Source organism: Neocloeon triangulifer, unplaced genomic scaffold, assembly GCF_031216515.1.
Source record: "Neocloeon triangulifer isolate White Clay Creek 2 clone unplaced genomic scaffold, ASM3121651v1 ptg000022l, whole genome shotgun sequence".
NCBI lineage: Eukaryota > Metazoa > Arthropoda > Insecta > Ephemeroptera > Baetidae > Neocloeon > Neocloeon triangulifer.
In genome coordinates, this window is record NW_026775562.1 from 5,466,992 (window position 1) to 5,489,578 (window position 22,587).

The following is a 22,587-nucleotide window of genomic DNA, read 5'->3' on the forward strand; positions in this document are numbered from 1 at the left end:
TATTTAATCTCTCTCTAAAATATGTTATTCCTTACTCAAATTTTAAGAAGCAAAAAAAAAAAAACCAAGAGCGAGTCAGTTAGTTTAAGAAAGTCAAGCTCGTCCGAGTGAAGGAATAAAGTGCTGCGTGTCAACCAGCCCTCGTTTTCCTCCTTTTCTTCCTCTCTGAATGGAGGAGCAAGTTTTGGTTGTCGTCGTCGTGTGCGCAAACACGGGGCAGGTCCAGTTTGCAGTGTTCTGTAAACGGAATGCCCGGCATACCTACTCCTTTCGATCGAAGGAAGGAAGAAACCCTCGAAAACGGTCCCTCGAGAGCGGAATGGAGATTCGCAGCGAACGGAATTCCAAACATTCTCCATCGACCTTAACTACGAAAGCAGGTCTAGAGGGTTTAATACTTTTAATTAAAAAGATTGACGCTGGACTAATATGATTTTTGGATAAACATAATTCGAGAAAGGAGAATTTAACACGTATTTGGTTTTAATTACAAATCCGCCTCTAAATAACCACCAGTACAAAATTATTGGTTCATTTTCAATTAAAAAAATTATATGCCAAAATTCCGCGCGTTTTACAATATCATTGGAATTTCAAAATAATAATGGTCAAGTTACGTGAAATTATGGTAACATATAAAAAAAAATATATAATTATGTTCTTGTTTTTTTTTTAATTCCTTTAATGCATCAAACTGTTGAAAACTCTTTGTTTAAATACAATTTTTATTAAAATATGCATGTCAGAAAAATTAGCACGGTCGGTTTTCTCAAGCGCGTTGAACATTTGCAGGATCTGATTTTCCAGAAGCTGACGTGGTTTTTTCCTTCTTGCTTCCCTTTACCATCTTCATCTTTCCTTTATTTTTGGTAAAACCATTTGCTTCTCTTTCTTGCTTTGGGTTTTTTCCCCCAGCTTTTCGCATCTTTTTCTTCCTTTCAACTTTATCATTTTGCTCCTTTTTTATTTTTGTTTCTGCATCCTTTTTCACCTTCCCCTCTTTTTTCAGAATTGTTTCTTTACCTTCCTTGACAATTCCACCCTTTCCTGTATTTTTTCTGTTGACAATCTTTCCTTTTGCCTTTTCGTCTTTTCGCTCTACTTTCTCTACAGTTTTCGAACCTGATTCCTTCTTCTCCTCTTGTCCCTTCTTCCTGACTCTTTTCCCCACCTTTTTTACCAGTTTCTGGCCTTTCTTTTGCTTCTCCTTTCCAACAACTTCATTTTTCTTCTTTAATTCCTTCACCTTTTTAACATTTTTTGGAGCGTTGCTCGACAACCCTTCTTTCGGTATTACTTTTTTCCCCATCGTCACGTCCACCGTGACGTTTTGCTCTTTTTGAACAACTTTTCCACTTGTCTCCCCTCCCTTTGGTTTCCTCCGCTTTTTAGTTTTATTTACCCCGTCTTTTGCATGCTTATCTTTATTCTTCTTGTTCTCTTTCGTCCCCTTCTTTTGCTTCTCCTTTCCTAACTCGCCCTTTTCCTTCTTTACTTTCTTCACTTTTCCCTCCTGAAATTTCGTTGCATTATTTGACAACCCTTTCGAATCTTCCACTGTGTGGAATTTTTGCTGCTTTACCTTTTCAATTTTGTTTATTTTAACTTTCCTCTTTCCTCCCTTTTGCTTCTTCTTTTTAGTTTTATTTGCCACCTCTTTACTGTCTTTGCTTTTCTTATTCTCCTTCACAGGCCCATTAGTCTTCTTTTCTTTCTTCCCCTCCTTTACCTTTACAACCTTCCTCTGCTTTTTCTTACCCTGTTTTAAATTTGGTCCAGCCAAAACGTTGCCGTAGCAAGTGTTGAACAAGCTGTAACGTTTTTGGCAGTATTTGCTCGCCACTGTCAACACGAATGAAGTTAAAATTTGCATGAACTTTTGGGAATGTCTAATGTTTTACCTCTGCTTGGACAACTCTGTAGATGAAATTATTGCCTTTGTTAGAAAGAATTTCCAAGTATTAAGAAAAATTTGTAATTACGTTGATTAACTCGAGGAGGACGCATTGCACGGTGACGAACGCTTTTCCAGGGCACGACGATTTCGCCGTGATGAAGTTGGGCAGATTTAATTCTAATTTTGCGCAAGTTAATAAAAGATTGATGATTGTGAAAACTTATTTTTTTTTTTTACTTTCAACTCTTGGTATGCAGGTGGAAATCGCTGATGCGATTGTTGAACTCCACGTCGCGTCGGTTTGCGAGGCAGTCAGGAAATCGGTCAGCTTGACTATGTCAATAACATAGCTTGGAGACATCTAATTAAGGGAGCAAATTTTGATTTCACTCAAATTTTGTAAAAGATGAAATTTCATACCACTCCCTTTGCAATCAAATAACAATTGACAAAGCACTGAGGAAAATGGAAAACAATGAGTATTTCAAAGTCGCTCAGGAGCTAAAAAGGACGTACGGCATTCCTTCCAAAGGCCTTTTTGACCTTTTGGCTTTGAAACTGTATCGAGTTCGGCGGCGAGTTGTATATATGCTGCTGCTTGTTCAGCGTGAAGATGTTGAAAGAGTTCAACGCACCTTGCGTCACTTGGCAGGATTTCTCAAAAACGTTGAAGGGAACCAAAGCGGTCGCACGCTTGGCGCAGCACTTAGAGATCACCTGTAATTATTTATAACATTATATTTATTTGCATAATTATACGAAAGAAAATCATACCACGTAACGCCTAGTTGGGCATTTTCTAGCCTCGTTAGGAGTCAAAGTTACAGCTACTGCCGTTGTTTTACTTGGCGTAGTGGTAACTTTTGCGGTTGTAACCAATAATGTTTTTGTAGATTGAGTTAACGATGTAGTTGATAGAATATCAGTGGCCAATGTTGTAGAAGCTGGCGACTGGGTTTCTGTTGATGACGTTGTTGAGGTTGGCAATGATGAAACTGTCGAGGTAGAGGCTGGTGTTGTTAAATCAGGCATAGTCGATACTGGCGTCGTAGGAACTAGCGTAGTAGCAGCTGGTGTTGTTAAAACTGAAGTGGTAGGTACTGGTGCTGTGGTCGATACTGGCGTCGTAGGAACTAGTGCAGTAGAGGCAGGTGTTGTCGGAGCTGATGATGTTATAGCTGAAGTAGTCGAGATTGCAGTGGTTGGGGCCGGTGATGTTATGGCTGGAGTAGTCGATGCTAGCGTCACAGGAACTGTAATAGTAAGAGCTGATGTTGTCAGGGCTGATGCCGTTACAGAAGAAGTGGATGAGGCAGGTGTTGTTAAAACTGGAGTAGTCGATGCTAACGAAGCAGAAAATGGCGTAGCAGTTGTTAGTGTAGTTGCTACAGTTGGAGTGCTGGATGCTGTGGAAGGAGTACTAGACGCTGCAGTAGGAGTAGACTTAGCAGGTGTTGGTGTAGTAGCTTCAGTTGGAGTAGTGGTCATTGATGCTGCCATTGTGGTAGTTGTGCTAGTTTGTGCTGCCGAAGTGGAAGTTGATGCTGCCGAAGTGGAAGTTAGCACTTCCGTTGTGCTGGTTGTTGCTGCCGTTTTAGTCGTTGATGGTGCCGTTGTGGTAGTTGATGCCACCGAAGTTGTGGTAGATTGTGCTGCCGAAGTGGTAGTTGATGCTTCCGTCGTGCTAGTTGTTGCTGCCGTCGTGCTAGTTGTTGGTGCCGTTGTTGTAGTTGATGCTGCCGAAGTGGTAGTTGATGCTTCCGTCGTGCTAGTTGCTGGTGCTGTTGTTGTAGTTGATGCTGCCGAAGTGGTAGTTGATGCTTCCGTCGTGCTAGTTGTTGGTGCTGTTGTTGTAGTTGATGCTGCCGACGTGGTAGTTGATGCTTCCGTCGTGCTAGTTGTTGGTGCAGTTGTGGTAGTTGATGCTGCCGAAGTGGTAGTTGATGCTTCCGTCGTGCTAGTTGTTGGTGCTGTTGTTGTAGTTGATGCTGCCGAAGTGGTAGTGTATGCTTCCGTCGTGCTAGTTGTTGGTGCTGTTGTTGTAGTTGTTGGTGCTGTTGTTGTAGTTGTTGGTGCCGTTGTTGTAGTTGATGCTGCCGAAGTGGTAGTTGATGCTTCCGTCGAGCCAGTTGTTGGTGCTGTTGTTGTAGTTGATGCTGCCGAAGTGGTAGTTGATGCTTCCGTCGTGCTAGTTGTTGGTGCTGTTGTTGTAGTTGATGCTGCTGAAGTGGTAGTGTATGCTTCCGTCGTGCTAGTTGTTGGTGCTGTTGTTGTAGTTGATGCTGTTGTTGTAGTTGATGCTGCCGAAGTGGTAGTTGATGCTTCCGTCGTGCTAGTTGTTGGTGCTGTTGTTGTAGTTGATGCTGCCGACGTGGTAGTTGATGCTTCTGTCGTGCTAGTTGTTGGTGCTGTTGTTGTAGTTGATGCTGCCGAAGTGGTAGTTGATGCCGCCGAATTGGTAGTTGTTGCTGCCGTCGTGCTAGTTGTTGGTGCAGTTGTGGTAGTTGATGCTGCCGAAGTGGTAGTTGATGCTTCCGTCGTGCTAGTTGTTGCTGCCGTCGAGCTAGTTGTTGGTGCCGTTGTTGTAGTTGATGATGCCGAAGTGGTAGTTGATGCTTCCGTCGTGCTAGTTGTTGGTGCTGTTGTTGTAGTTGATGCTGCCGAAGTGGTAGTTGATGCTTCCGTCGTGCTAGTTGTTGGTGCCGTTGTTGTAGTTGATGCTGCCGACGTGGTAGTTGATGCTTCTGTCGTGCTAGTTGTTGGTGCTGTTGTTGTAGTTGATGCTGCCGAAGTGGTAGTTGATGCTTCCGTCGTGCTAGTTGTTGGTGCTGTTGTTGTAGTAGATGCTGCCGAAGTGGTAGTTGATGCTTCCGTCGTGCTAGTTGTTGGTGCTGTTGTTGTAGTTGATGCTGCCGAAGTGGTAGTTGATGCTGCCGTCGTGCTAGTTGTTGGTGCAGTTGTGGTAGTTGATGCTGCCGAAGTGGTAGTTGATGCTTCCGTCGTGCTAGTTGTTGGTGCTGTTGTTGTAGTTGATGCTGCCGTCGTGCTAGTTGTTGCTGCCGTCGTGGTAGTTGTTGGTGCCGTCGTGCTAGTTGTAGCTGCCGATGTGGTAGTTGATGCTGCCGTCGTGCTAGTTGTTGCTGCCGTCGTGGTAGTTGTTGGTGCCGTCGTGCTAGTTGTAGCTGCCGAAGTGGTAGTTGATGCTGCCGTCGTGCTAGTTGTTGGTGCAGTTGTGGTAGTTGATGCTGCCGAAGTGGTAGTTGATGCTTCCGTCGTGCTAGTTGTTGGTGCTGTTGTTGTAGTTGATGCCGCCGAAGTGGTTGTTGATGCTTCTGTTGTGCTAGTTGATTCTGCCGAAGTTGTAGTTGATGCTGCCGAAGTGGTAGTTGATGCTTCCGTCGTGCTAGCCGTTGGTGCTGTTAATGTAGTTGATGCTGCCGAAGTGGTAGTGGATGCTTCCGTCGTGCTAGTTGTTGGTGCTGTTGTTGTAGTTGATGCTGCCGAAGTGGTAGTTGATGCTTCCGTCGTGCTAGTTGTTGGTGCAGTTGTGGTAGTTGATGCTGCCGAAGTGGTAGTGGATGCTTCCGTCGTGCTAGTCGTTGGTGCTGTTGTTGTAGTTGATGCTGCCGAAGTGGTAGTTGATGCTTCCGTCGTGCTAGTCGTTGGTGCTGTCGTTGTAGTTGATGCTGTCGAAGTGGTAGTGGATGCTTCCGTCGTGCTAGTCGTTGGTGCTGTTGTTGTAGTTGATGCTGCCGAAGTGGTAGTGGAAGCTTCCGTCGTGCTAGTTGTTGGTGCTGTTGTTGTAGTTGATGCTGCCGAAGTGGTAGTTGATGCTTCCGTCGTGCTAGTTGTTGGTGCCGTTGTTGTAGTTGATGCTGCCGAAGTGGTAGTTGATGCTTCCGTCGTGCTAGTCGTTGGTGCTGTTGTTGTAGTTGATGCTGCCGAAGTGGTAGTTGATGCTTCCGTCGTGCTAGTTGTTGGTGCTGTTGTTGTAGTTGATGCTGCCGAAGTGGTAGTTGATGCTTCAGTCGTGCTAGTTGTTGGTGCTGTTGTTGTAGTTGATGCTGCCGAAGTGGTAGTGGATGCTTCCGTCGTGCTAGTTGTTGGTGCTGTTGTTGTAGTTGATGCTGCCGAAGTGCTAGTTGTTGCTGCCGTCGTGCTAGTTGTTGGTGCCGTCGTGCTAGTTGTTGGTGCCGATGTGGTAGTTGATGCTGCCGTCGTGCTAGTTGTGGCCGCCGAAGTTGTAGTTGATGCTGCCGTTGTGGTCGTTGGTACTGTCGTTGTAGTTAGCAGAGCTGTATAATTTTTTTAAATAGATATATTGAACATAATATGTATTCATAAGGGAAGGTGAGACATTTCCTTGGACCCATACAGTGGACGTTATGATGGAAGCTAGCTATGTGCCAATTCGATGCCTACTTTACAGGCTTTACCGAGGATCAAGGAATGAATAAGTTTCAAAACTGGTAATAATACTTATGTTCAGGTTGAGTTTGGTTGGAAACGCAAGAAAGAAAATGAATGTCCATTTTTACAACCTAATACATGGGCTGCGCTCACCTTTTGCACTACGCACGATTTTCAATCGCTTTGGTCGCTGAGCGCAACGCTCATTAGCGCTGATTTAGCGCTCAATCAATATTATGAATTCAGAATATGTTTGATTAAAAATTGCAACGGAAAACAGTGTTTAAATACAAAAAAACCTCAAAACTGATCCAAATTTAGGACATTGCATTTCAACTTTATCATTCCCAATTATTGCCGATGGGTTTTTTTTATAAAAGAAAAAAATTGTCTAATAAGTCGCACTTTTTCTAAGGGAAAAAATATTTTTGAGCGCCAGTGAGCGCTAGCGCAAAATTGTTGAGCGCACTCGTGTATGGATAGAGGATTAATATTTGATGCATGAATATCAACTGCGAAGAATAATTAATAATAGTAATAATAATATGCTTCATTTTGAATTTTTTTACTTGTCGAAACCGTCAAGGCACTTTTTAAGTTTTAGATCATTTTGAAACTGGTAATTCTTAAAATCACAAAAAAACTTAATATTCTTTGTCAGCTTTAGAAAAAAAAAATTATTTTGCTGATTCTATTATTAAAAATTAATTATTATTATTGATCTTTATTGACTTATGAAGCTTCGCCACGTTGTAGTGACTCACTGCAACGCGCCCCATTTGCAATATCGTTCAAAATAAATGGAAGAGAAGATTAAAAAAACAACAAAAATATTACAATTCATTGATGAGTTGAAAAAACTCTTCTCTGGTATAAAATTTGCGGGCATGAACAAAACGCCTCAAACTACTTTCAAAAGTCTTGTATCGAGGCTCCAAGCGAATCGAAACAGGCAATTTGTTATACAAGGAAGGCAAAAAATTCAAAGGGTTCTGCTTCGAAATTAACAGTGTCTGAGCAGGAACATATAAATCACTCTTTGCCCTTGTCTGATGATCATGAACTTCACTTGTTTTTTGAAAATAGTGCGAATATTTACGAACAAATTTACACGATTCCAAGATGTGAATTGAAAAAACAGGCAGAAAGTCGAATCTAGCGAAAAGCGGCCGCGCAGAACAATTAAAGCGGCTCCGTACTGCGCCAATAGCGCTCACCCGCAAGAGCTCTCACCACTTTTTTCTGCGCCAGGAAAACCTCGTCCAGCGCTTGATTCGACCCTCCCCAAATTACAATGCCATAACTCATAATTGACTGACAATAAGAAAAATATGCCATTTTCAAGTACTTTTCGTCAACAGAATGCATCAAATTGTTAATAACAAAAACTGCACTATTTAATTTCCCAACCACATAATCTGAATGCTCAGTCCACTTCAAATAATAATAATAATATTTTTTCATTCGGAAAAATTCAAACTTTGAATTTGTAGGATCATCAAATTCTTTGAAAATGAAAGCTGACAAAGAGATAAAAATTGCCACAAAAAGTTGACGCGGATTGTTGAACCCTTATATTATTTAATTTTGCATTTTTTTTTAATTTTGTATGTTTAAGCATTTATAAGTGCACATATTTCACACACTTTTTAAGAGTGGATCTTTTCTTTGGGCATTGGATCTGTTTCATTATTCCATTTGCTTACCAATTCTAATCCATAGTCTTTTTCAGTTTTGCTGTCATTCCATTTCTAATTCATCGTCAATTCCCATTTTGTTGGTCGTGCAATGGCGTTTGTTTGATTTTATTAAAAAAAATTTACAGTGCTTTTCAAATGATTTTGTTTTTTAAATTAAATAAATCAAAATTCATTTCCGAAGTTTTAGATTAATTATAAATAGAATTTTACCGATTGGTTTAATTAAAACATGATTTAAGTATTTTACAAACTAAGCAATATACAAATTGCGAGACTCTCCAAATATTTTTTCTCTTTCATAAACCCAGTATAGAAATAAACAATTACGAGAGAGTATTATCCTTTGTTGTTTTGCTTGTGATCACATTTAATTCTCTTTCCAATCAAATACAGGCAAAAAAAAAATTAATGAGGATTTAGTGCACCTTAATTTTATTATTTGAAGCAGCGTACGGAACTGTATTAAATTAACGATAATGAAGAACTAATCAAATGGAAATCGACGACAAAAAATAGAAATGGAATGATTTCGATATAGAAGCCAGTATTCAAAATAGAAAACCAAATGGATGGTGATATCAAAGGGAAAATGAAATAGAATAGAAAATGCTTACTGAACTAGAATAACTTATTAATGGAAAATAGATTTTTACATTTGCACCAGTTGTAATTAGATGTGTTGGGAGCACTTTTGCATACCTGGTATTTTTCCAATAATCCACGTCTCAAAGGATGCGATCCGTGTGAAAAGCGCAGATTTGGACAAACAAGGGTTGCCGTTGATACGTATCGTGATGCCGATTTGCACAGTCACGCCGCCGCTGACGTAAACCAGAGGATCTCCGATGTCGTTTGCCTGTTTTAATTGATATTTTTGTTCTCTTTTACCATTGCAACACGCAAAATAGATGGTGATTTTTTCACCAGTCCATTCGGCTAGCAATTATTTGTTTTGTGAAGAAAGTCAGCGAGACAATCAAATTTACTGACAATATAATGAATCAATATAAATTTAACTGCGTGTTAAAAAGGTTTCCATGTTATTAGAATGAATCGGAAGTTGATAATTATCATTTCCATCATTGGCTGCGGAAGCAAAATTTTTTACTTACTCCACAGGGCCCTGTCGCCGCGGCGGGGTCTTTCGCGCACAGGTTAGAGCTCGTGTAAAATCCAACGCCGAAGTCGGTTGTGCATTGCGCTCCGTCGTTGACAAGCATCGCCGCAAACTTCATCGTCGCCGACGTCTGCGCACCTGCCAAAGTCAGAAGTTTTTTATAATTTCGAGACCAAAGTGAACTCATCAAATCAATAAAGAAATATTTTTAATGGGACATATATAATTAGTTGAATTCCAGAGTCAATTGATGCCCAATAAGAAGTCATGGGAAAATTTGCGTTGATGCGTTCTGCAAAAGCTCATTGTTAGAGACGCAATGACCGCACTCTGCCCCAATACGCGCTCTTATTTGCTAGCCTGGCAAAGCTAGAAACAATTAAACATCCCATTCAGCTTTTGTTAAATTCTTTATGCTGGATAGAATCGATTAATATTTAACATTGAACTGATTTAAAAGCAAAAGTTTTCCTTATTTACAGAACAATCAGCTTTTATATAACAATCAAAACAAATTAACCTTTCTTTATCAACCTTCAGACTATTGATTTTCTGATAAATGTAAAATGCCATTTTCTGACAAATTAATTTCGGACTAATAACGGTGACTCCTTAAATTCGTACCGACCTCCGTTGCTGATTCTGCCGAATCCCATGATCGTGGCCAGCGTGCCTGCGAAGTTGTTGCCGGCGTCGATGGCGGACGCCAGGGTCACCACCTGAATGTTGGCTGCAATCAGTTTTGAGATTAGCAAAAGACACTAAAGAAGGAATTCGTGGTCTCTCACGTGTCAGGGTGACGGGGGGGATTTGGATGAGCGCCATGTTGTTTTGGGAGGTGGCCGCGACCCACAGCTCGTGGATGATGGTGCTGATGGCGTTGGCCACGACAGAGCCCGTCGAGTACGGTGTCGAGCCCAGCACGTTGCCCAGCACTACCTGGTGATTGGTCGCAGTGCGCCTAATCGAAATGAAAAAAATAATAATTAGGGCTTAGTTGTGAGAATTAATGAATTGCGATACCCGATGCATTCGGCCGCCGTCAGGACCCACTGGGTGGTGATCAACGAGCCCCCACACAACGTGCTAGTGTAAAGGACGGTGGCGAAAAACGGATACTGCGTCAGGGTAGTGTCCGTTCCTCCAATGACGCGGCCAGAAATCTCGTCAGACCGCTCCACCCCTGTCAATCAAGAAACTTACAATCTTTCTCCTCTCCTTTAAATTTGCGTACTTTTTTTGAAATGTGGTCTTTCGCGTCGCCACGCACCATCCTCGGCAACGCTTGATTCGTTATTTCCGTTGCGCCACCACAAAGGCAAATCGAAAGCTATCACCTGGAAAGAACTATTAATAAGCCAACAAATCATAAAAGCATCTAAAAATCGGCAGAAGAAGTAGACCCAACCAAGTTTTGCACTACGAAGAATGTAGTTGGCATTTTTTGAAAAGCTTTAATTAATTTTCCATATTTTCGAACACATTCCTTTTTTTATTCCTTAACATTTATTGACCGAGAAGAATAAATAATAATAATAATAACAGGGCAGCAAAATCTTAAGCAAAAAGTGGATCAAGCTAAGCTACACTTTTATTATGTAAAATTTTCGCATAAATCATTTGACCGCATTTGAAGCTAGTCTACGAAACTAAATAAGGTGTGTGACCCACCAAAATTGATCTTGATAACCTGACCACAGATTTGACACGGGGGCTGTTACTTTATTGGTTTTAAAATCAGCAGTGTCGAGACTGTCAAGTTCGCGACTTCTCTAGCAAAGTGACTATATTAGACGTAAAGCAACGCTTAGGACAGGCACGTCCAGCAGGTTGCCTAGCTCAGATTTGATGTGGCTCGGTCGCAAATCGATTGGGAAATAATTGTATGTATAGAGGATTTAGTTTACGTTGATCCTGACTAGGGTCGCTTCAGGTCGTCATATTTGAATGAAAAATTAATTGAAGAGGAATAAAATTTCGGAAAATTTAAGTTAAACAGTTAAACTCGGCCCTAGTTGAAATATTTTAGTTTCAATCAATGGGTTTGCTAGTAGAATTATAAAGGTGTTTTTTTTTTAAACAATTAAAAACATAAGTGTAGTGACAGAAATGCAAAAAATAAGTAAAGGAAGTCCAAATTTTTTATTTATTAGCCACAAAATAGCATAAATTTAAAATTCATGATATTTTATTAAAAGAAACTAATTTGCAGCCAATCGATTCAGCATTTATTCGTTAATCTATAACTAAGTTTTCATGAAAACGTTATTAGCCCTACAAAATTAATTGATAAAATGTCAAAGACACACCTCTTTTGGCTGATTTAAAAAACACAACTGGTCTGAATATTTCATTTATAATTTCTTAGCCGGCTAAAAAATTTACTAAGGAACTAAAATATAAAATAATGCCGAATCGATTTGCTATCTTAGAGAAAACCCTTCGAATTTTGTTCTAGAAAAATAAAAGTTTGCATTTATTCCATTTTGTCAGTGATAAAAAAATTGTATGCAAATTCAATCATGCAAGGAAGATAGATCGTGTCTTTGACTTCAATTTGAGTTTTTATTTCAAAAATATCACCCTTAAAATTTCTCCTAGCAAATATTTTTATGCCCCAGGTGTCCGAAAAAAATTAAAATATTTCAACAAAAGTGACATGTAAAGAAACTCTTCAACACCAATATCTCCGAATCGGCTGCTCTGATTTTGATTTTAACGATTCCATTCGTTTTTCAACCTCCGTAATTTTGTTGTTTTGGATAAAAAAAAATTATAAAAATATAAACAAATTATAAACCTCTATTGAATCGCAAAACGCGATAGTAACATGGGCTATGTCACAAATTATATTACGATATTTTCCGCTGCATTTAAAATAAATTGAATTTGCTCTCTAGTGTTGAAATTAACCATGTTATTTACATTACTTGTCATTGGTGGAGGCTCCCGAAAATTAATGCCAAATTAATATTAAAACTTGTTGATTTGGGAATGATTTAGACGCGTCTGGTTTTGACAAGAGGGAAGAGTGAAAAGTGATGAAAAGATTGATTATTTTACCTGGATCGGCGAGAGCAGCAGAAGGAGGAAGAGACCCTTCATCCTATCCAAGCGAGTGTGTCAAGAAATTTTATCAGTGGCTCTTTTATAACGAAAAAAATGTTCTCCCCTACCTGGAAAACTTGGTACAATAAATTCTGCCGTGTGTATAAGCAGATAATTGTTAAGGGAAAGTTTGCCTCGCTGTCCTGAAATTCTTATCATGCAAAATTTTATAACGAATAAAATAAAATAATAAGCGGAAATTCTTGCCCTTGTTTCAATTTTCTCTTTGATAAGTGAAATATGAGCAAAGCTTTCCCTGTATACAAAAATTCAAGTCTTTTACATATTTTTTTAAGGCTTACTTCTGTTAATACGTGTGCTAGCAAAAATATTTTGTATTTGAAATTTTCTAGCAAAGAATTATTGGAAAATGAAGTCTGGCCACACTCTCTGTAGAAACTGGTTTATATCAGATAACTCTGATCTTCAACTTTCTTCTTTCTTTACAGAAAAACTTCTTTAAATAATTAAATAGATCAAAATTTAATTTTTTAGCTCCACACGTGAATTAAGTTTTATCTGCGTTTTTTTTTCAGCAAACGAGATAAGATTTCAATATCCAATGCAAGAAAATTGGAAACGATTCGCGCATCTACTAAAAAATCTGAACGAAGCCAAATTTTGTGAAAACTTTGGTAGCTTTTTTGTTCTTCGCGTTGAATTTCAGCTTGCAGGGAAAACGGTATGAACTGCGCATGGAATATTGCCAGCGCTGCATTTTTTTATGCGATCGCAAAAGTTTTGCTTAAGATAGGTGGGACTGTAATTAACAGATACAAGGGGGTATCGCCCTCTGAGCGACGTGCATGAAATTTCCAGGTTGTTCTTTGCTGCATGACACGAGCAGGAAAAACATAATCAAAATTGTTGCATTGCAACCCACGCAAAAGATAAAAGACGCGCGATTAAATTGTAATTTGCGCCGCTCTCCCTAATTGCTCATTTCCAAAACTTGCGCTGGTTTAACACATGCAATTATTTCCAAAATGTCATGCGCCTCAAAAAATATTTATAAAAAAAAAACCATGAAACGAAATTTCACTCACGGTTAAAGATATTTCTTATCATCGTACCTTAATAATGATTTTTATACGAAAATTACGAAAAACCAGTTGAAACATCAATTTAAAAAGGAATTAATAATTAAATATAAATTTTAAAAAAGGTTTTGAGTTGACAATTTTAACAAGGATGCAGACATGAAGGTGTTAATTACACACACATTACCGTAATGATGTTTCAAGTCATTCTTGCGCAAAATTTAATTTTTCTAAATTTCCTGCATGTTCAAAATTAAATATTACACCCATTATCCTGTGATAAGCAGTGCTTGGGGAGAGGGGGCAGCGTCTGAGCCCCTGACCCCTTATTTTTTAATTAGATTTTTACTTTAATTTCCCGCAATAATTGATTTAAAAATGAAAATTAGATTTTTAAATAAATTATGCAATTTTTGTATCACTCTCGAAATTATATAACATTTGGCGCAGATTCCATTTTCCAGCTTATTTTATTGAAAGAAAAAAAAACGCTCTTTATTTCAGAAATAAATTACAGTTGGCATAGTTTTCCGATCGCGCGTCTGACGCAGCACGAAGTTTGCAGATAGGGGCACGTGGAATTGCTCCGTCGGCACAGCGCGCAGTGCTACTTTTTTGCGCGCCTATTAGTTGGCAGCGGCACGATCGGCGCACACAGAAGTTATGGCGCGACTGCTCTCTTGAGAGGGCACGCAGCATTTGAATGGCAAAAAGCGGCCGTTCCAGCAAACAAGCCACGTCGGACGCGTTTTTAACTCTCGCGCCGAAATTCGATCGAATCGCGTGCGAAGTGACGAGGCTTGTTAATTAATTGTCAGAACGTCAAGTGCGTGTTAAAGCCACGCACACTGAGATTAAGACGTGGAATTCGCCCGGGAGCGAAATTGAAAGCTGCGCAGCCAAGATTGAGCTAGATGAGCTAGGTTTGGTAGAAAGTCGATTAATTATTGAGGAAATCAGACGCATTAAATTTTAAGAATATGCTTGGGAATTAAATTTTAATCCTGAATTCTGGTAGGCCGATTCAGGACGATTCCAACGGTCGTAATTTGCACTTTAGAATAAAAATTAAAAAATATTCGGGATTAAATTAATCTTAAATTTTTTAAATTAATCCGATTAATTTTGAAATTAAAGCCTCCGCCAATTTTTTTCCAAAAACTCAATTTTGTAAAAACTTGATTACTCTCGCAAAGATCTACCAAATTCAGGAGAAATTAACTTTTTTTTAACTTTTACCATTTAAGAAGTTCATTCTTCTGAAATGTATCCAGTTTTCCGAGGAATGAAAATGGTTAATTAAGTTGAAATTGGCACGGCAAGCTGTGGTCTAAACTCTTTTATTTCGCTGTCTTGACTCTCACGTTTCTTGTTCTAAATTAATTAAGTGTGACGCAAGTTGTTCCGAGAGCTCCAGAGAGTCTCTCTTGCAACTTTGCGAGGTAAAAACGTTCGTGTTCGACTTATTGCGCTGGCAAAACTTGAGCGTGCAAAAAGCAGGCCAACACTTTGCGATATATTATTGGGACGAAGATTGTTGCTTGCTTACTTTTTGTGCGGCGCTGGAAATGTATCTGCAAAGAAAAACGAATCCAAAGTTTGGAGCGGAAATGTTTTAAAAAAATAATAGAGATAAATAAAATCAAACACAAAAAAAATATAAAAATTTAATGTAAAATATAATTAAATTTTAAACAAAAAAATCAGATTTAAAAGGAAAATGATGTAAAATGAAATTTTTTTCACCGTATCCTAGAATTATATCAAATTTATTAAATTTTTGGGGATATTATTAAAAAAACTTCTTTTGAAATTGATCACTTTCATTTTTTCTCATCTTTCTTGTTTTCGAAGGAAGTCTTTGCAATTCGTCGGAAATTGATACTTTTCTCGTCTCGCGAGCAACACGAAACATTATTTTCTCCCAACCCGTCGCAAAAGTTATTACATTCAAGAGCTTTCGCGAAGGTAATCAAGCCGAGGAAATCCGCCGGAGGTTGATATCGCTTTTTCGAGTGTCATTGTTGGAGTTTTGGCTCCAACTTTCTTCTTCTTATTCTTTTCATTCAATAACTCGGGCCGCAGGGAAGGGAGAAAATTAATAAAATCGGCGGGTGCAGCGAATAAAAAGCTCCCGGCAGCCCCCTTACCTTTGCTCTTGAAAAGTTTCGAGGACAAAAAGCTCCCTGCCGAAAATACACGCTCGAGCACAATGCAAAAGCACGTCGGTCGACCCAACCGAGAGCTGGGGAGAGCAGGGCGCTGCAATAAAGCGAAATTCACTCGCTGGAACTTTTAAAGCCGATGTTAAAACTTTGGCTTGAAATTGGAACTAACAAAATTATTGCGAGATATTCAAATTAAATAATGGAGTAACATTCTGATCCGGATCAAAATATGAATGTTTTTTTCCTAGTAGAAAATTTAGAGAAAAAAAAACCGAGAATAATTAGGAACACTGCAGTTTTAAAAATTTAATTAGTTTTCCTGATTGGAAATATTAAAACTAACACCTGTAATTTACTTTTGATTATGAAATCAAAATTTACAATAAGCTATTAAGTTTCATTCTTTTAACTTATAAATTTTTTTCTCAAAATCCACTCCAAATATTCAAATCCTGAAATTATATTTAAATTTTTAGTAAAGTAAAGTTAATTACCCTTTTACAATAATAACCATTTAATCCATCTAAATGGAGCATTTTGCGAAGGGAAAAAAATTAAAACCGGCGCTAATTCAGCTAATGGAGCGTCTCATTTGCAATATAATTACGCTTTCCCATCTGTATAATTACACCCTTGCGTGAATGCGTCTGAAAATGATTACGAAATTAGCGTCACGTCACAATTTGCCTAATTCCCACTCCACTTTTCTTTGCCTGTGGCCCAAAAAACAAATTGCGGCAGCTGTGGGTGGTGTGTGTGCGAGTTCATAAGTCTCAATTTAAAAGATACACGCGAGACACGGCGCCAGACGTTTATTTCCATTACCGAGTCTCATAATTCAAATTAGAGACGCTCTGCGTGCACAGCGCCTCTTCTTCTTCTTCTCCAACCGGAATTTCAATTCGAGAGAGGCTCTTCCGGGCAACTTTGTTAATTAAAAAAAGACGAGCATCAAAATGCGTGACGGTGGAAGAAAAAATATGCAAATGACGTGCCGCTTTTCGCATTAATTCGTCGTTGTGAAAGAGAATTTTTAATGCGCCACGAAATGTTTGATCAAAGTTTCGCGTACACGTGTTTGCACCGAAAGTTTTGAAGCCTTCGAGTTAAAATGAAAGTTTTTAGCAGCGCTTTTAGGACTAAAATTTAAATTTTGCATTTGATCCTCTCTGGATTGACGTGTAAATTTGAGATTTGCTAAAATCCACCTACAAATATCACAGGAGTTCATTATTTTAAATAAATAAATCGTTTTCCAAAAATTAAATAATAATAATAAATATTTTATAATAACGAAATAAAACTGCCTAAAAACTAATTCATTTATTTATGAAAACTAAATTAAATCAAAAATTGAGAGACGAATGAATTCAAATTTTACACTCCAGAAAAAATTGACGCTAAAATTTACTAGCAACAGAATTTTTGTTCCTCCTTGCTAAAATAATTAATTGAAAAAGGAGATAAATTGGATAAAAATACAAGGTTAAATTAAAAAAATATCCACTATTTTAAGTGTTTTAAGTTCTTCATCTTCATTTTTCTTCCATTAGATCCTTTGTATGTTTATTTTTGGATTTCCGGTTAGGTTGCTTTGTTTGAACATAACAAACAATTGAAAGCGACCCTTTATTAATCAAGAAAAGGAATATATAATGTCAAATACGACGACGCTGGAAATTTCACTCTTTAAGTTTGAATTTCGACTGAGAGGGAGTTTCGGAGCCGGAGGCGAAGCGGCGGCGTGTTTTGTTTTCGCTACATCGCTAATTAGCTGCGGGTGCTTCTCCGTCGTCTGGCGCTGAATAAATACGCCCGTTGAATAATTGAAATCTCCAGCAGAAGAGAAAACGAGCGAGACGTGTACGGCTGCTGTGCGTGCGAGAGCGAGCGTTGCATTGGGCCGCGTGTTTATTTACGACCTACTTCAAGTTCGAGCGACGAGAGAAGCTCCGGCCAAAGTGCAATTAGCTGTTGAAATAATCAAACGATGTACGCGCGTGGGAAACGGCAAAGGATGACGGCAATTGCTCTTGCGTCAAAAGAAAAAATAAGAAGAAATAAAACTTATTGAAACGTTTTTTAAATTAAAAATTCCTTGCTAATTGACCATCAGATAAAAATTATAAAAATGTATGTAAACAATTGTAAAGTACGGTAGCAATATTAAAAATTTTTAAGTTCAATTTCTTTTCAATCTTTAATATTTTTCAATTTTTTTGTGCACTCAAATTGAAACCTATTGAATTTTTTTTAACAAATCTCATATAATCATAAAAAAGTTGTTTTAAAAAATTCTGGAATAATAATGACGAAGGCTTAAAAATAATTTAAATAATCTTTGAATTATTTATTATTTACAATAATCATAGATTGGAAACATTTTCAGCTGCGAATCTTCTTTAAATTGGATTTTCGGTTTCATATTATGTTAATTAATTTTCCACTCCTTTATCAAAGTTAAACCAAGTACATTTGAAAGGAATTACCGAACTAAATAAATTCGGGGCTTTCCCGCGAAATATTTAAGTCATCGTTAACATCTTATTCACCGTGTTCATGGAGGCAAACAGCAAATTTATCGTCTGAATAATAAGTTGCTCGCTATACATATAACTAAAGAGAAGGCAAAGCCGCTTTTGTACGCGCAGCAAACCCCTTTGGCGCGCCTAATATACATATCAATAGAGAGAAAGCCCTGTGGCATAATTTGCATTGCGCCGCCGCTTGAGAGTTCATTTGACGCGGCCCCGAGCAGGTCGCCTGGAAAAACGAGCCGAGAGCCAAAATTTCAAAGAGTTGGAAATTCTATACAGGAAAATAATTACTTTTTATAAAAAAAAAAAAAAATGCACAAAATATTTCAAATTTTTTAAGAGATGGCAACAATCTTGAACTAGACAAGCGTAAATAAAGTTTTTTTAAAAATATTTGAAGCAGGGTTTAAATTTGAAATCGACCTTTAATTTCCACAAACCATGATTTATTTTATAAAAAAAGAGACTATACTGCCAAAGAGATTTAGATGTTAACAGATGTTAATAGAAATAAATTACAATATTTCCAAAATCAATTATATGCGAATATCAATATGAATTAATGGATTTTAAAATAATCTAAATATTTCGGCCTCATTAATAAAATTTAATGAATTTGTAAATTTATGCAAATTTTGAGAAAAATATCAGCTTAAAAACAGCAGGATCCAGTAATGCTCTTCTTATATCTTTGTTACAAAAATAAATTACAAATTTTTCAAGCATTTTCAAATTTTTGGATAAAATTATCTGTTAGATTTTGAATAATTTGAAATAAATACGGAAAAAGTTTCGTGCAGCTTATCAGAGTCGCTTGTTTTGTTGGTATTAAAATTATTAGCAAATCAAATCAGCGTTCGTGCGTCGGCTCTGATCGGATTTAGTCCGATTTCCATTGCAAATATTTGCCCTCGGTATTTGCATGCGTCTCTGCTCTTTAATCTCTCGGCGATGAAGTAATGGCGAAAACTGTTGTTTGAGGCCGACGACGCAAAGGGCACTCTCGAGAGTCAACACAATAAAAATGATTGAAAAGTAGCTGCGGCGGCGCCGGTCTTTGGATTTTATCCTTCTTTTTTGCGCTCTCGCACACGCAATGTTTGGATATTCAGCTCACTTCATCTGACCTTCTCATGGGTTTCGGTCGGTGCGCCACCTACGTGCCCATGTATACAGAAAGAAGTAGGAAAATTACGGTGAAATTTACTTCCAATTCCAAACACGACCTCAGAAGAAGATTCAAGTTTGTTTCCAATTGAGATTTGTTGGTGTAAAATAATGGATTTTGATTTTTTTTTTAATAAAGGTCCGAAATTATGCACTTTTTCTACCAATTTCATAGCAAAAAATTTTGGATTTATTTAAAACCGTAATTTAATTAAAAATTAATAATTGCTTGATTTTTATTTTTAAACTCCTCTCAAATTATATCGATTATTCAAGAGAGATTTTTTTATGGGCTGCTTTTGTTGAGAAAATTTTATTGAAATATAAATATTCAATAATAATTCGATTATTTTCAAGAATGGTAGTTCAAAAAAGATTAAATTATTGCTTCAGCAAACCGACTCCTTGATTTCTATCATTTGCCAATGATATTTGCAACAAAATTCGCTTTTCAAAATATTAACCTGTAGCAACAAATTTCATTATTTTTCGGTCGGAGCTTGTTGAATTTTGAATGGTGTTTCGGAAATGAGCTTGGGGAGCTGCCAGGTTCGCTCTCCATAATTGGCGATGTTTGTTTAACTGGCAGCTAGGCCGTACCAATAAACACATTGTAACCCGTGTGCGCTGCGATATTCTGACAGATTAAAAGCAAACACAGCCTGTTTGCCGCCAATTAACTGGGGCAAATGTGTGAATTAAACCGCGCGGGTCCGGCAGCCAGGCATATTTACGATCAAAGGTTGAATAATTCAGCAAAAGAGCAATAATATATTTCCCCGAAATCTCCTGAATCTGCACAATTTTGTAAAAATTTGAGTCCAGATAATTGATGAATTGCGTAATTTGTGACGATTTTTCTCTAGTTTAAACTGCTAAAATAATTTTTTATTTTTCCATTTATTACTTTTGAGAAACCTGATTTTTGCTTCTTTCAAGAGAATGGAAAAATTTTTAATTTTGCGCAAAATTAAAATTTGCAAATAGAAATTGAAAATTTTAGTAATTTCATTTTGCTTTTTGTGTTATATTTTTAAATGGTACGGATACAAATATGCTAATTAGCATTTGGAAATGACCTAATTTTGATTGCTATGTGTTGTTTTCTGACATTTTAATTTGTCGTCATGAATTTTTGGCGCCTTGTGCTAATAATTTTCAAGATTTTACGAAATCGAAATTTTAAATAATCACAGAATATTACAGATAGAAATTTTTTTGATAAATTTTCGTTTTTCTTCAAATGTATTGGTCAATTTTTACATTTAATTTTTCAGCTTACAATTTCGTGATTTTAACTCTTTTGTAACCACATTGTTAAAAATCACATTGACAGTTTTTTTTCTACTTAAAATCATTAAAAGATTACAATAAATCTGAATAAACTTTTTTAGAGGAATAATATGTTAGACTTTATTTTTAACCGATCAAAGGCCTCTTCAAAACGTTTTCTATGGAGTTGTATCGATCTGGGGGCTCCCGCTGCGTCTAAACAGCCAATAATGCCGCCCCCCGCGGTCATTGTTGTGCTACGCTGGACGTTGGCAATAAACGCGTACTCGACACGAGATGAATGGCCTCCGTTTTGACAGCTTGCGGCCACGCCACTGCTGATGTGCTGATTTATACATGGCTTGTTGCTCTCTGCAATGCAATTAAACGAAGCAGAGAGCTGTCGCACGTCGCACGATTAGCAAAAGCAAATTATATTTATTTGCCAGAACGACCAGAACGTTCGCACCGAGCTGGCCATCCAAATTCCAAATTTCGTGTAGCCAAAAAAGGCAGCAATACAAAAATACACATCAAAATCTTATCTTCTATTAAAATTTAAATTTGTGGTCAAATATTTTTTTAAATTGTATCGATTACAAAACTTTTGAATTTCAATTTAAAAAATCACTATTTATTACTTAATTTTGGTCGCAATATAAAAATTTGGATTCAAAATTCAAAAGTTTTGGATATTAATTGGAGCTACTTCGCAATCGATTTAAAAATTAATTAGTTAATTATTTCCATTTTTTTCTATCTTCTTAATAAATCGTAAATCCCATGTTTTTATTCTTAATAATATCGCTTGAAAAACAATTAACCTCCATAAAAAGTTTACAAAAATGGCACATTAAAAAAGAAATCACTCTCTACCAAAATATTTTGCTTCAGAGACTCGCTAAATTTATTCCAGAAACCTGTATTTTTCAATTAAAAATGTATCAGCTTTAGAAATTTTTTTTGCGTTTTTCTCGTGAAAAGACCCTTTCATGAAATATTTTTCCCACCATAACGGAGCAGTTCATTAGTGAGACCGATTTCCGAATCAGGCACCTCTACGTGTGCACTCTTTACGCCGAAATTCATTTGAAAAAGCTGCTTTTTTCCGGCCAGAGTGCGCAGCTGGTGCTTTGCGGTCTTTTAATTAAATAAATGAAACTCTGGAAATATAAAAAGCAGTCAAGCCCATTCGTGAGTGAATGCCAAAACTCTGTCAGAACGTGCATCGGAGCAAAAAATAAAAATAAAAAATCGACTCCACCCGTCTGTATATGTCTGGCTGAAATTTTTAATTAAAACAAAACGGAGTGACTCTCGAGTGCCGCAGAATGTGACTCTTTACTCTGAAATTTCAGTCGACGCGCCGAAACAGGTCCATTAAAAGCCAGAGAAGTTGGTTTATTGCCCATAAACGGCGTAGCACGTCTTTTTTTCATTTCTGACCATTTAACTAATATGCAGCAAATTAAAAATTTTATCACTCTCTTTCCGAGTGCTCAAATTCAATTGGATGTTCGCATTCTAGAATTTATAACAATAATATAAAAAAAAAATTCCAAGCGCTTAAAAATTAGCACATCTTTCTCGGAAACGAGTAAAATGCAAAAATCCACGTTTTTTTACCCTCAATTAAACTTTTCTCAAAAATTTACGCTGTGACCCCCAATTTTCTTGTGCCAAATCTGTAGCCCGGTTACTAAGGAACACGATGGTCGGTTACAAACTTTTGGCAAACTTATTTTCATGTACTTCAATTACAGTTAAACGATTTTTGTGAAAATTTTACATAAGCGAGCCATGCCAGCCAAAAATGCCATGCTGGCTGGATGGGGGGCCAGCGCCGGCCTGCCATGACTCGCCAGCGCGGGCCAGCCAGCAATGGTACGCACCGAACTTTGCAGGCCGACCCAGCACTGGGCCGACGCCGGCTCCAGCCATGGCACCACGCTGGCTAGCCATAATGCAACCGACATGGCTCAAAATTGAATAGCCATACACACTTTTTGCTTTTTTATTGTTAATAATTTTAATTTTTTTAATTTCATAATTTGGATAATATTTAAAAAATATATATAAATCAAATGACATATCTCTTCAGGAAAAATAGCATGTTTTTATTATTCAAACATAAATTACACAATAATAACAGGTAGAGGTCAAGAATAATT

General features: G+C 37.6%; 1 protein-coding gene across 1 annotated transcript; it reads right to left on the reverse strand.

The window, feature by feature from the left end:
* Positions 1-688: 688 nt before the first annotated feature.
* LOC132204652 (mucin-2-like) lies at positions 689-12,229 on the reverse strand. Its single transcript, XM_059633277.1, has 15 exons — positions 12,188-12,229; positions 10,395-10,461; positions 10,148-10,307; positions 9,913-10,085; positions 9,753-9,854; positions 9,120-9,262; positions 8,707-8,863; positions 2,672-6,192; positions 2,414-2,614; positions 2,318-2,353; positions 2,135-2,258; positions 1,983-2,074; positions 1,902-1,917; positions 1,583-1,842; positions 689-1,513 (listed from the first exon to the last, which is right to left on the reverse strand). Exons 1-15 carry the CDS (start codon positions 12,227-12,229, stop codon positions 770-772), a joined length of 5,838 nt encoding a protein of 1,945 aa, XP_059489260.1. The 3' UTR covers positions 689-769.
* Positions 12,230-22,587: the final 10,358 nt, after the last annotated feature.

Coding starts and splice junctions, on each gene's coding strand:
- LOC132204652 (XM_059633277.1), bottom strand. CDS start 12,229: ATGAAGGGTCTCTTCCTCCTTCTGCTGCTCTCGCCGATCCAG. Junction 10,308..10,394: donor ATCAAGCGTTGCCGAGGATG/GTGCGTGGCGAC, acceptor CTTGATTGACAG/GGGTGGAGCGGTCTGACGAG. Junction 10,086..10,147: donor ACGGCGGCCGAATGCATCGG/GTATCGCAATTC, acceptor CATTTCGATTAG/GCGCACTGCGACCAATCACC.